Source organism: Malaclemys terrapin, chromosome 7 (assembly GCF_027887155.1).
Source record: "Malaclemys terrapin pileata isolate rMalTer1 chromosome 7, rMalTer1.hap1, whole genome shotgun sequence".
Taxonomy (NCBI): Eukaryota; Metazoa; Chordata; order Testudines; family Emydidae; genus Malaclemys; species Malaclemys terrapin.
The window spans coordinates 114,875,149-114,889,696 of NC_071511.1; the positions used below are offsets into that span (position 1 = coordinate 114,875,149).

Below are 14,548 nucleotides of genomic sequence, written 5' to 3' on the forward strand. Positions count from 1 at the left end.
GCTACACCTTGTAGTCAATACTCTAAAGCATATTCCAGTTCCAGAAGCAGAGCAGTCATAATTGGAGTCCCACATAAATATCAGTTTACAGGGGGCTAGTCCTGCTAACGTGCTCAGCACTATACTGGGGCAATGGCTAGTAGGGAGGATGGTATCTTTGCCCCAGATGAAAGTAGAGGTGATTTAGCCAGGCCCCAGGACACTACAGTTACTCATAATGGTAAAAGTTTTTGCAAACAAGAACGGCAGTGCTATGTGCAGGTAGATACAAGCCATCCGTACAGGAGTGGTGGGTACTGAAGTTGCCAGTGTCAAGAGGCTCGGTGTTGAGGGATCAGTACTGGGTGACACCTGATGTTTGACTGAGCTAGTTCAGAAGCACAATGACTAGTGCCTGAGGAGATGCCAGACAGGCCCATTTTAGGCTTTAAGCCCTCTATAAGAGAGGAAGGATGAGGGGATCTCTGCCTTTTCTTGCTAGACCTGGAGAGGGTGACCTAAGTCTCTGCCTCTTGGCAGAATAGTGTTCCTTCCTCCCAAGAGGAATAGGCACCTTGCATTACCAAGATTAAGCAGCATCACAACATCACACACTGGGCAGATTTTAAACCCAGGAGACTTTGGCTCTGCCATAAGGGCTGGACATGTTACTGGGAAAGTCACGGTAGAGAAATTAAGAAACTATTATTTTTTGTTTTTTATAATAAAGGGCATAAAAGACTAATAACTATGACTCACCAACACTAAACATCTCAACAACTATTTATAGTACAAAGTATTAGTCGCACAGTGAGCAAGAGACACAGACTCTGACGTCTAGGGCACAAGTGCAGCTTCAACAAACACTGCTGTCCAAAAAAAGAGCTTGAGTACATGGGGTACATGCACTCCAAGAGTGGAAAATATATGGACAAGCACTCAGAGAAGAAGAGAGAGTTTGAGGGGCACTTATTCACTCCGAGAGCATCCCGAGCTATGGTGGTTTGCCCAGACTCTTGGTTGTTAATGCATGGGGAAGGGAGAATACTAACAGGCTATCAGTCTGCAGTGGTACTTAAAAATAGGGTCTCACTCACTAGGCAAAACCCCACATTCATTTATAAGCCAAGTAGTGGCCATACTTGATATGACCAGGTCAGCAATTCCAGAAGTTGGTAGTTTTCATTCTCTCTTACATCAGTATGCCGAAGTTTTAGAGCAGAACATGGATGAGACGATCAGGTATTTTCAGGTACTGATTTTGTCTTTCGGCTTCTTCTTCCTCAAGATTGTGGGGTACTGCATCCCCCGTGACAACATAGATCTTCAGGCAGAGTTCACAGCAAGCTGGCATGGTACTAGATGAACATTATAGGATTATGTCTTCTTAATAATGGTTTGTCTTAGAAGGGTGATTCAGGTATCCTCAGCTCTTGCATTATGAGAGAAGAAATGACCGGTTGACTCATACATAGGTTATATTATTTAAGAGTGCCAACCATGAGGGATTTCTGGCAGAAGAGGCAGTCCCATCTTCACACAATAGGTCTGGTGCATAGGAGAGAATGCCTGACTAATTTTAGGCTTACCCAGTGTTAGAGAATATACAAGCTAAATGGTGATGTTTCTGTGTCAGGTTCCTTTATGGTTTGAAGGTAACTGTTTTAGCCCATCGTCCTGAATTTAGGCTCAGTCCAGGTAGTCAGGGTCTACTCATAAGATGATTATTATGGATGGGTGAAACAACTTTTGCACTGGATAACCCTAACTTGTATTCCCAATTATCTCGACTTGGAAATGGTTATAGGATGCTTGTAGTGATGTGTGCCATGTAGGTGGCTGATTTGTGGCAGTACTGCTAGCAGGAAATTTGGGCCTGTTGTGATGGATTAAGTAAAACACAAGGGACTTGGAAAGCCGTATGTGATTTTAACAATTTATTCTAAAAATAATTCTTTAATGAAATTGAGGCTGTAAGCCTTTCATCCAGATACCTTCTGAAATGTCCTCTGTGGGATGGACAGACACTCAGCAATCCAAAATTCAGCTATATTAATGAAAGCTAGAAAGATCCCTGAAATTTCTAGCAAAAAAAACACAAAACAGTATAACAACTACGGAAGAATCTCACACCTTAGAGGCCTGAATCGAGAGAGATACTCGGTGCCATCAATTCCCACTCATATCACTGGAAATTCAGGCTATTAAACACCTCACTGGCTTAAGTCCCAAAAGAGAAAATGAATTCTAAATGAATACCCCTTTTACCAAATGTTATGTCTCTCTCACCAACAGAAGTTTATCCACTAAAAGATACTACCTCACCCAACTTGTCTCGCTAATATCCTGAGACCAGCACAGCTACAACAACGCTGAATACAAGCTGTCACACTATAGTACAGCACAGACATTAAACCTTTAACCAATTAAAATTCAATTAGTAAGAATGCTAATGGTTTACAAAAACCTAATCAGAACATATATTATTGTTATGCACTAATTTTTACCTTGAGGGTACAATTGAGGATTAAAAATCTCATTCATTTTGAACAAACATTTGTAAACAAAATAGCCCTCAATACAAATCTCATAATTAATGGAACATAAATAAACAGGAGTAAGTCATTAGTCATTTGGAGGTACTCCAGTTTGCAGAAAGACTAAATATATACAACAAATCATACTCTGGAGAATATATTATCTACATAATAATCATTTCTGCAATCTCCGTAGCAGTGGAAATATTCATTTAAGTAACAAAACAAAACCTCTCACAATCACCAGGAGTAGTAAATGGCTTAATATTTACAACTAACCTGTATTTTGATTGGCCAGGAAAAATTGCTGACATACACATAGAAAGTGATGTTTGGGTTACTCCGAAAGTTGAATTTTTCACAAGAAAAGCTATCTGTAAATTCCTTGATATTAGTCTTGGAAACAACAGGAATCTCTTCTCCAGATATTGTTCCTGCTAAAATTATAAAGAAATATTAAATTATCATAAAAGGGGCCAAAGTAAGTTTGCTCAGGCTCCTGCAATTTAACTTTACTTGAGAGTGCTTGACATTGCAACCTTAACATTCTTTTATATATTTTTTTCTGTTTATTATATATTATACATTAAACATACAAGTATATGACACACATATATACACACACACATAGAAAATTCACACACACTACCATGCCAATTTCAAAAGATTATGAATGATTCATAAAATTGATGGAAGATGTACTTTGATATGAGTTTTATAGCAAGCTTATCCCGGTTAACTACACAGCTAATACGGTTTCCCCTAGTAATTTACATCCCATTTCAATAAAAATTCATAGGTTACTAAAGTGTGGAAAGTGAATTTGTCTGCATTTTAAAATATTGCTATACTGTTTCAACTGCTCTTAGAAACTTGAATAATAAACCAGATAACCATATATCATTTATTGTAAACCATAAGGCTTCTCACCAATTCTGTTTGATCAGGGCATTGCTGACTTAGTAAAGTAAAACAGATGATCATGGAAAAAAAATAGAATTTGCTAGCAAAGATATGTTAAAACAAAGCTTTCAAGACCTCCCATAAAATACTGTTAGATGCAACTAAGTGCAAAAATTCTCAAGAATATGTAAGTTCTTAAACCATCTTTAAAGGCCTAGTTTTATTCTTTTTTAAAAAAATGTACATTTTAAGTTGTAAGCATTGTGCTTCTCCTTGGATATATTTTCAGAAAGTCAACAGAACCAATTCATGGAAACTTCCTAAATAAAGCTTTTCTTTCTCTTTATTAAAGCAAAAGGCATAATGGGGTTCAAAGTTTGGGAAAAAAACAGATAAGCAGCTCCTTTTATCAGCATTCACAGATGAATTTTATTGTTTGATATCGATATTAAGGTTAATAATTAAATTTTTAGCTTGAACACTGAAACAAAGAAATTAAAATCTCAGTCTCCCCGGTAGTTTAGGAAGTAATTTATCTTAATTAAAATCACAGCATTTCATAACACTGCCATTTTAAAAAATTAAATAGAGTACAAGCTTTTGCTACCAAAGTAATTTTAATTGAATAGAAGAGAAAGTTAACATGTTAATGAAGCTTTGTTCAGATTACAAATTATTATCTGAATTTTAAGTAATATTATTAATACTAGCATAATGATAATAGTAAAATAATACATTTTATAAAATTTTATTACTGAAATTAGCAACAAAGAGGACAATTATGTTAAAATAGCTTAAACGAACAGTTCTTGAGACATACAGGGCAAAAACATCATGTCAAAATGCTTCCTTACCTGTAGAACCAATAGACCATGTAATATTGAGGTTAAAGTTGTTTGATGCATTAATTGATATATCCAAATTTTTGTTTGACTAGATATAAAAAAAACAACATTAAAATTAACTAAATATAACAGAAATGTACTGCACTGAATGTACCTCTATTGTACATAATTAAACAAACTTTTTAATTCTCCCCCTTTTTCACATATCTACTGTAGACTGCAAACACTGGGCGCAGTGAAGTCAAGAGCAAAACTCCCATCAGCAGGACATGACCCTGAGATATAACTTTCACCAATGATCTTGTTTTATATTACAATCTAAATCAAGAAACACTATTTTTTTAAAACTAAAAAAAACTCAGCCTATATATGAATAAAAATATTAATAAAAATTACTTGTCTTGCTAATAAAAATTTGCTCAGTAAAGGATATTCTAACATATTTCATCCAGTGTATACTTAAATGATCCCAGTTAGTGGGTTTCCACCACTGTCATAGAATCATAGAATATCAGGGTTGGAAGGGACCTCAGGAGGTCATCTAATCCAATCCCCTGCTCAAAGCAGGACCAATCCCCAACTAAATCATCCCAGCCAGGGCTTTGTCAAGCCTGACCTTAAAAACCTCTAAGGAAGGAGATTCCAACACCTCCCTAGGTAACCCATTCCAGTGCTTCAACACCCTCCTAGTGAAAAGTTTTTTCCTAATATCCAACCTAAACCTCCCCCATTGCAACTTGAGACCATTACTCCTTGTTCTCTCATCTGCTATCACTGAGAAAGTCTAGATCCATCCTCTTTGGAACCCTCTTTCAAGTAATTGAAAGCAGCTATCAAATCCCCCCTCATTCTTCTCTTCTGCAGACTAAATAATCCCAGTTCCCTCAGCCTCTCCTCATAAGTCAGGTGCTCCAGCCCCCTAATCATTTTTGTTGCCCTCCACTGGACTTTTTCCAATTTTTCCACATCCTTCTTGTAGTGTGGGGCCCAAAACTGAACACAGCACTCCAGATGAGGCCTGACCAATGTCGAATAGAGAGGAATGATCACGTCCCTCAATCTGCTGGCAATGCCCCTACTTACACAGCCCAAAATGCCTTCTTGGCAACTAGAACACACTGTTGACTCATATCCAGCTTCTCGTCCACTGTAACCCCTATGTCCTTTTCTGCAGAACTGCTTCCTAGCCATTCAGTCCCTAGTCTGTAGCAGTGCATGGGATTTTTCCGTCCTAAGTGCAGGACTCTGCACTTGTCCTTGTTGAACCTCATCAGATTTCTTTTGGCCCAATCCTCTAATTTGTATAGGTCCCTCTGTATCCTATCCCCACCCTCCAGCGTCTCTACCATTCCTCCCAATTTAGTGTCATCTGCAAACTTGCTGAGGGTACAGTCCACACCAATCTCCAGACCATTAATGTCTTTGGTAGACTATATATACGGTAGTAACCCTCACTTTTAGAAAATATTTTCTGACTCACACAGAACTAACTTTGAGATAAGATTGCTCAGATTAATTTCCTGGGAACATAATCACCACCAATCAAGGAAATCACCCTTTATAGTAAACTAACACCAAAAAACATTCACAGAATATCAGGTCCACCATAAACTTCATTTAATTTCCAATATACAACCATCCAAAATGTATACATCCAGTTCTTTTAAATCAGAGTCAAACATACAAGCTTCACTGTGATTACAGGCTCACAGTCTGGCGGGGCCTCAAGCCTCTAGCCAAGATTGATGCCCATAGGGAATTAGAGCCATTCGCTCATTCACTTTGTAATTTTGATTTGACTCAGAAAATTTCTGAACAGTCTCTGCTGCCTTTTCTAAGTTTTATTTATTTATTTAGGGTTATTTTTGTGCCACTTTCCCATCATCATAAAGTGAGACTAAGATTCCTGAGAAGTAGGAAAACAGTAGGAAAATATGTCCTCAGTACTACACAGAAGCTATGTCTACACTGCTCAATAGTTTCGGCTACGGGGAGGGCGGGAGGGAATAGCAGTGCACACCAAAGAGCTGTGCTGTAACTCCCCCGTGTGGACGCTGTGGGCGCGAACTAAAAGGTTCCTAGTGTAGTCCTCTTCAAGCAGGACTACATTAATGCGAAGTAGGAACCTTTTAGTTTACACCCACAGTATTTACATGGGACAATTACAGCTCAGCATGCTCCTGGGTGCACACTTCTATTCACACCCCAGTACTCTGAACTGTAGGGCAGTGTTGATGAGCCCTAAGTGGCAAATGAGATGAGACATCTTAAACATGAGATCTTCTTATCATATAATCTATGTGATGCATCATCATAATTATCCTCTGCTGAAAATTCTCTGTTTTAGGTCATGAGGACACACACATTAAAATATAACTCAATTTTATACATATCTAGGGATGGGTATTTTGTGACAAAAAATTTGCTACTGCAATCTTCCCTACCATAGCTGCCACTCTCCTTCCGCACCTTCTGGAACCCCTGACCTTCTTCATCCTAATTCTGAGAAATGCCCTGACCAGATCAGGCCAGAGGGAGGCACCAGATGCCAACACCACCTCAACCAGCTCCAGAAGCATCCCAACTACCACCTGGGATGTGAGGCTTTGTCACAGCCTCCCCCTAGCCTCCCCATATACCCTTTGTGTGCTCTTTTCCTTCCCTACCTAAGAAAAGTCTGGCTTAGTCAGACAAGACTGTGTATTTCGCAACAACAATGTAAGCCTGTAACCTGGAAGGTAGCTAAAAGCAATATTCTAAACAGCCCAATGCTGGTACACGTTTGCCATGTTTTGGAGTTGCTGATCAGACCATGTGCTATGCCTGTGTTGCAGTGAGGTTGCAAGAGGACAACAGAGAACAACAATGCAAACCTATTTGTTTAGATTGGTCCTCTAAAATGACAGAAATATAATTTCACAAGTTATATGAATGTTTTAGAAAGCTGCAATATCAAAAATATGGAGACCGAATTTAGAGATATTTATCTCAAAAACACCTACTTTTCAGAAAGTTAAAGAAGTTTAAAGATGGGTCTTGCATAGAAGTCAAAGAAAGTCCAGTGATGTCAACAAGTTTTGGATTATCCCTAGATACCTGACAGGTGCTTGGCAGAGCTAAAATCACAATCAAATACAATGGAAAAGTTTGAAGAAAATTACATTAGGGTTGATTAATTACATTTCTCACCTGTTCAGGGTTTGCTATAAAGTTTATGGCAGTGAAGTGGCGATCATCTTCTTGTAATAAGCTGAAGGTAAACTGGTAGTCAATCAAAAGGCTGTCTGTGGGCAAAACAGATTGTAAAAAAATTGCCAAGTAGGATTCTGGTGCACATATATTTTAAAAAATATTAAATGTACTATAGTACCTGAACATTTACTATTACTTTTACTTCAAATATATGGAGAATGATAAAAGTCAGAAAGTCATTTGGCATTTCAATGTTTATGTATTTGTCACAATCTGTCGGTGCAGTCAGAAAGTATGAACTTAAGCAAAATAGTCTAAATTGAGAACTAAGAATTAGCATAAAGATTCAAGAGTTATTTTCCACTGAATTATAAATTGTACTATTACCAAGATAGTCGTGCCTCCTGAATTAGTACGTTTTTTCAAAAGGGCCTATAAAATATAGTAGGAACATTGTCAGTTTCCAGATTTTTACACTGAAAAATGGTTTAAATTTTTGTTAAAAATGCACTTAAATGTTTTAGGTTTATTGTAATACTTGCATGGATTTTACAATGTTCCGCAACTGAATTATATAGATGTTACAATTACTAAGCTTCACAGTACCGAAAAATAAAAGAACTGTCTCTACAGTAAAGGTGCACACAGGTATGATGCTGTAGTTATACGGCTAATAATGAAGTGGTACATTGGAATTTTAGCCCCAATAGTACAACCATACCAGTATACCCCATTGCAGAACTGCTGCAGTTCTATGGTGAAATCTTGGCTCCATTGAAACAAATGGGAGTTTGGTCATTTATTTCAAAAAAGATTTCCTCTATATCTTTCATATCGATGATAAATTTTACCACCAAGTCTCATCCTACTAAAGAAAAGAAAGGGAATGGAGGTTGTTTAGTAGTTCCTTTTTATACCACTTTCATGCAACAATACCCAACAATGATTTTTGGTGTCCTCTAATCATACCTCTTTCCATGAAATTCTGTTAGCCACTAATGAGCCTCATCTTACATATATAAAACCTATGTTCCTCTGAACAAAACTAGTAACAACTATTAAGGAAGTAGAAGGCAGGGTCAAGGCAGGAAGAAGTTATATCAGTCTCAGATGATGCTTTTCTGTTGGGTCTGATGGCATCTTCCTGCTATTGACAGAAGTCTTCTGTGCAGTACTATAGGGAATCTAGGTCATGATCTGAAACCTGGCATTTCCTTACAGTACTCTGTGGCTGACCAGATTGAGTAGAAGTGGTGAGTGGCAGTGCAGTGGACTCAGCATAGAGGCAGGTGTTTGTCCTGTCTTCGTTAAAAAAGGGGAGCTTGAGTAATGAGCAAAGTGCAAAACGACAAGGGAGAAGGAGAGGAAGGAGGGGAGCGGCAAGGAAGGCTTAACTAAATGGTACAATTGCACTTATATAGTTCTACAAACATAATTAAGAAAGTCTTGCTATCCCTCATGATAGGCTCCTTATACAATTACTAAATATTATGATCTCCATTGATTGTATAAGTAGATAAACAAATGTAGGTAGACAAAGGGTAAGATTGTCATCCCTACTCCAGCAACTTTATGCCAAGTAAAAGGGCTAGGAGTGATGCAAAAGGGCTCTTAAAACCCTGGGACCAGCCAACAGACAACAATAGGCTGCACTCTCCAGTGTAGGGATGTGCCAGGGACACAGCAGAGGGTGAGAGGGGCGTATCAGGAACAGGGCCACAACACAGCACTGTGGAGAGTCTGGGCAGTGCTATGGACCATAGCTAGAAAGGGGCAGACTGCTATAACCTAGACTGGCCTCCAGGGCTGTTAACATTACACCGGGAACCATGGAGCAGCTCAGAATTTGAAGAATACAAAGATGGGTTAAAGACACTACAGCCCGCCACTTGGCCTTTTGCTGTGATCTCTTAGAGGTGCAGCACTGAATCTCAGCCAAGAAGCTTAAGTGCCCTGCACAAGATCACACAGTGAGAGGGTGAGAGTAGACCCCAGGCCACATGTGTTCCAACAACAAGATTTTGGCATCTATTGTGCACATGACTTTAAAAAGTAAAATAAAATAAATAGAAGTTGAAAAGCTACATTTAATCTTTTAAAATTGAAGTTACTTAGCAGTCAGCAAAAGAATTTCCCAGAAATACATATTTTTCAATTACTTCAAAATATTTAGCTTTTCATTATCTGTTATACCATAAAGATGAATATTTTTTCCTTTAGCTATATGTCAACATCATTAATGTTAGCAGCTTCACAGATACTGTGTTACTCTCATTTAATCTGTGTTTGTAAAGTAAATGCCAAGGAAAAAGGATCTTGTTATTCCGGAAAAAATAAAAGCCTCTCCCAATGGCAAAAGATGGTGAACTAGATAACTCCCCAAATCTTTACTATCTACAATAGTTTACAACAAGACTTCCACTTTTTTCTTGGCCTTGCATCTGCAACACAATAACCATAAATTACCAAAGAGAATAAAAATTGGTTTTATATGGCAACATTTTATATTCAAAGCTACGGCTATAGTAGAGATCTTGCAGCAGTGCAGCAACACCCATATGAGAGAGGTAAGAAATTAAGAGATTCTGGACACTCAGAGTATCAGAGTGTGAACCAACTGCCCTGCTGCTCAGTAACACATTTATACTCTAAAAGAATGATTCCAAGCAAAACAGCGTTCACTGTGGGTACAAGTTCCAGTTCTATTATGGGATTCAGATCCGTTGTATAAAGTACTTTAAACAAACAGAAATTACATTAATTTAAATGACATACAATATTTATCGATACTGATTCCTTGAGATGAGAATTAACATGTACTTATATCAAGTAATTTACACTAGCTGAGGATCTGGCTCCATATACTTTTGTTTCTGTTGCAAGTAGGTATTAAAACAACTATGATTTCAGCCTCCTTAACCTTTACTTTTCATGAGCCTTTTTTTGTGTTTATAAGAGACATGATCACAACAACAAATTACTTTAATTAGGGAAAAAACCTGCATTGATCCCAATTAAATGGAAGGTAAGAATCTTCCAGTGTAACTTTCTGCAGCAGGGGAAGAGAGTGAAAATGCGGATAGTAAAGCACTCAAATAGCATATACAATCACCACCACTCTACCACCTGTAGTTCAACACCAACTAAAAGGCACTCTTACACTGCTTTATCTGTCTGGCCTGCATCTCATTCAAACAAGTAAACTTTAGGATGAATAAGTTGGCTTCTAGATATCACAGCCCAACTGAACAAACAATGTGGTTACTTGGCTAAATCCTCTCCACATTTATACAAATGGAGCATGAGGTAAAAGGTAAAAACATACCAGGTGCTCATCACATCTATAAGGCTGTATAGCAAAGAAATAAGTTTCTCAATGCAATATGCAGAATTATAACATTATGTTGTTTTATTAGGTTCCAACAGATAATTTCAAATTTGCTGGAAGGGAATGATTGATAAACTTTATTTTCCCCTTTGACAGCTTGATTTCTTTTTGCTCTTTTACTAGGTAAAGATGACTTGTAAGTGTGAATATGACATTATCATTGCTTATGTTTGTGTGTTTAAATTGAGATGTTTAAATGTTATATTGTATTACTTTGTATTCTTAAAGATAAAACAATATAAAAGTGGAAGAAAAATAATATTTTTTATCAGGACCACGAGTTTCAGTTCTGTCTGAGACACACTTTTCCCCATCCAAATTTAATTCCCAGCACGTTTTTCATTCACAAAGTGTTAATTAGCTATAATGATTTTCTAAAAAGACAAGGCTATTAAATGTCTTGCACGTTGCATAGATTTTTCTCTTAACTATCGAACAAATTTTAACAAAGAGTGTCAGACATAAAAATCAATGTTATATTCTTCTATTTGTAACAAAACTTTTGAATTTTTAGATATTTTACATAAAATGGCCTATTAGCATTTTATTTATTGTTACACTTTCAACAGTTTAAAAGCTCTAGAAATCTGATGTAATATAGACAGTCTTCTATCAATTTTATACTGTATCTGTGAAATCTTTATTTTGTATCTGTTATTCATTATTTATTTTTTTCTTTCTTCGTTCTACTGTCATATTTGTTTCTGTTCTCTCACTGCACCTATTTTAAAAATATAATCTCATTGCAGTACATCTGAGTTCCACATTCATTGAAGCAGACTCTAGAACCTGGGTTTCTCAGCCCAGTGAGTCCCCTAATCACCAGGCTATATAGTCAGACTCACTGGCCCTTTCTGGCCCAATAAGTATTTATACAAAGTGGAGAAGCTTCAACTGGGGGGAGGGGAGAGGGAGAAGAGAGAGAGAGACCCCACCCCAGAATATCCTATCTGCCTGGTGGTTGAGGCACTCAGATACAATGCCAGAGACTCAAATTTAAATTCCCTTATCCACATGAGGCAGAGTGGAGAATTGAACCTGGGTACCTCACATCCCAGGTGAATGCTCTTAACAGTAGGACTATAAAATATTAGAAGGGAAGAACTGGCAGCACCACCACCCCCTTCATTTTTTGAACGTTGCCTAAGTCTCTCTGTGAATCTAGCTCCCCCCTTCCAAGTTTTTTTTGGCTAAAACTATTCAGCAAATTTGTGTCAAATTCGTGAATAGTATTGGTTGCCCCAAAATAAAATATTTTTCACCTAGCTCTAGTGATCAGTCACTTACACCGTTGCAAAGCAAGGAAAAATGATACTAAGTCAGAATAGCTGCATTTTAAATCCACTTTCCAGTGATATGCATGATTGCATAAGGTGCAGGGGGCATTGGAGAATCAGGACCTTCATCTGCACCATATTAAGCAACATCACGTCAGTAATTTCTATGATCAAATACAGCTGGGGCTTATTGTTGTGATAGCCTTTTCACAATTTTGTTTTGAATCCTAAAAAAACCTTGACTACTTCCTCAATTAAGAAAAACAAAGGAATCATTAGAAACAATTCAACATGCCAGTAATGAACTCATGTGCAAGTACAACAATAATTAGGCAAAACAAAGTAGCCATTTAATTAAGTAGAAAAATAAATTTTAAAGCAATGCTTTAACTTCTGCATTGCTATTTATTTTTAAAGCGCTATTTTCCCTCTTTGATGAGTGCACATGACTCTTGATAAGGTTAATGAAGTTTTGTGCATGCATGATTAGACCTATTCTTCTAGTCCAGTCTTTGTGAAATATTTCTTAACTTCATTCTTTTGGTGCTAATTATCATAATATCTGATGCTTCACAAACATTAATGAATTCACTGTCATGAAACAAGGGGATGATATCCCCATTTTACAGATGGGGAACTGAGACACAGAGAGATTAAGGACAAAATTATCTAATTTTGGGTGCCCAATCTGAGATACATAGAACCTAATTTTTCCAGACTACATAGCATTTTATATGTTCCAGGCACAACTCCCATTGATTTCAGTTGCAGCTGAGAGTGCTCAGCACTTCTGCAAATCAGACTCCAGGGTCTCAGGTCAAGCAGCCAGAAAATAAGGAACACACAATTAGGTACCATCTCTGAAAAGTTTGGTTTAAGTACCTTGACTAGAATCACATAGGAACTTTGTGGCAAAGAGAGGGATAGAATATGATTCTCCAGGGCATCATTCAACTGCCTTAACTATGAAATCTTCCTTTCTCGCCCTACAATCCCCTGCCTCATTCACTACACACCTTCCTCAGCATCCAATGTGGCCCCTCCTGCTTTGGCCAACATCCCCCACAAGTACTGTGACTTCTCTGATGTTTCTGACAAAGGGAAGGTAGATATCCTGCCTCCACATCAAACTTACGATTGCCCAATCGATCTCTAGCCTGAAGCCAAGATCCCATTTGGTTAGATATAGGCCCTCTCCGAACCTGAACTTTGTTCTCTCTCCACGTGTTCTTGCAGGGGAAACTTCAGAAGGGTTTCATCTGCCCCTCCACATCTCCAGCAGGTGCTCCCATCTTTTTCATAAAGAAGAAAGATGGCTCCTTGTGGCCATACATGCACTGACTACTGAGCCTGAACAAGGTGACCATACGAAACCGTTCCCCCTTATCAATGAGCTCTTAGACCAGCTCCACGTGGCCTGTATTTTCACAAGGTTAGATCTGCATGAGGCTAATAATCTGGGGTACATGCAGGAGGGAGATGAGTGAAAGACCACCTTTTGTACTAGATACAGCCACTACGAATTTCTAGTCATGCCCTTCAGAGTATGCAACACTTTATGAACAATATATTTGGAGATACGCTAGACCACTTTGTCATCATCTACCTTGATGACATTCTGATTTTCTCCAAAGACCTGGCTCTTCACAACCAGCATGTGCGTAGCATTCTTGAAAAGCTATGCCAGAATCATTTATATGCCAAACAGGAGAAATGCAGTTGAATTCATTGGATATATCATCTCCACTCAGGGGCTGGAAATGGACCTTCAGATTGGGTGGCACTGAAGAATGTCCACAGAATAGATTATTTATTCCAGGATTATCTGCTTTGGCCAGCCCTCTTACAGCCTTGATATGAAAGGGACCGAATGTTCATAGTCCCCAGAAGCACAGGCTGCCTTTGATAATCTGAAACAGAAGTTCATCACAGCCCCCATCCTGATCCACCCAGACCCCGCCAGACAGTTCACAGTAGAGGCAGATGCTTCAAACTTCATACTGAGGCAGTCCTTTCTGCAACAGAGGTGCATAAAGCCGTCTACTAAAACTTCCTGGAAACCAGGTGCTGGGTCTTGGAATGACCGAAGTGGTCTGCTAGGGGGGGCATCATGGCAGAGTTGTAGGACTCGAAGCGAGTGGTCTGTTGGAATGTGAAGCCTGTAGAGGTCTGGTCCTGGTCATGGTCCAAGGCTCGAAAGGTTTGGATAGCAAGGGATCGCTAGGCAACTGAATGTGGATGGAGGATAACAGTTCAGAGGCTATGGTGCCTCTGTTACGTCCTACATAGAGTCCTGTGACCATTGTGCCTGGACCAAGACCCCTCTGTTAAAGACCACTGGGTCTCCTCCAGCCCTCACCTACTCCACCTCAGCATTGGGCCATCGTTTCAATGGATTTTTTGTGGAATTACTGCCTTCCCAAGCCT

At 38.5% G+C, this 14,548-nt stretch overlaps 1 protein-coding gene across 8 annotated transcripts in view; it reads right to left on the reverse strand.

The window, feature by feature from the left end:
- The window catches only part of ATRNL1 (attractin like 1), a 991,165-nt gene that overhangs the window by 496,761 nt on the left and 479,856 nt on the right, over positions 1–14,548 (reverse strand). For all 8 annotated transcript variants that reach the window (XR_008445623.1, XM_054034053.1, XM_054034052.1 and 5 more), the window contains 3 exons: positions 7,454–7,548; positions 4,274–4,352; positions 2,796–2,953 (listed from right to left, as the gene is read on the reverse strand). Coding sequence is in view for 7 of the 8 variants with exons in the window: in XM_054034053.1 (XP_053890028.1) it covers positions 2,796–2,953; positions 4,274–4,352; positions 7,454–7,548 (332 nt within the window). In the remaining variant the exon portion in view is untranslated. The remainder of the gene's footprint in view (positions 1–2,795; positions 2,954–4,273; positions 4,353–7,453; positions 7,549–14,548) is intronic.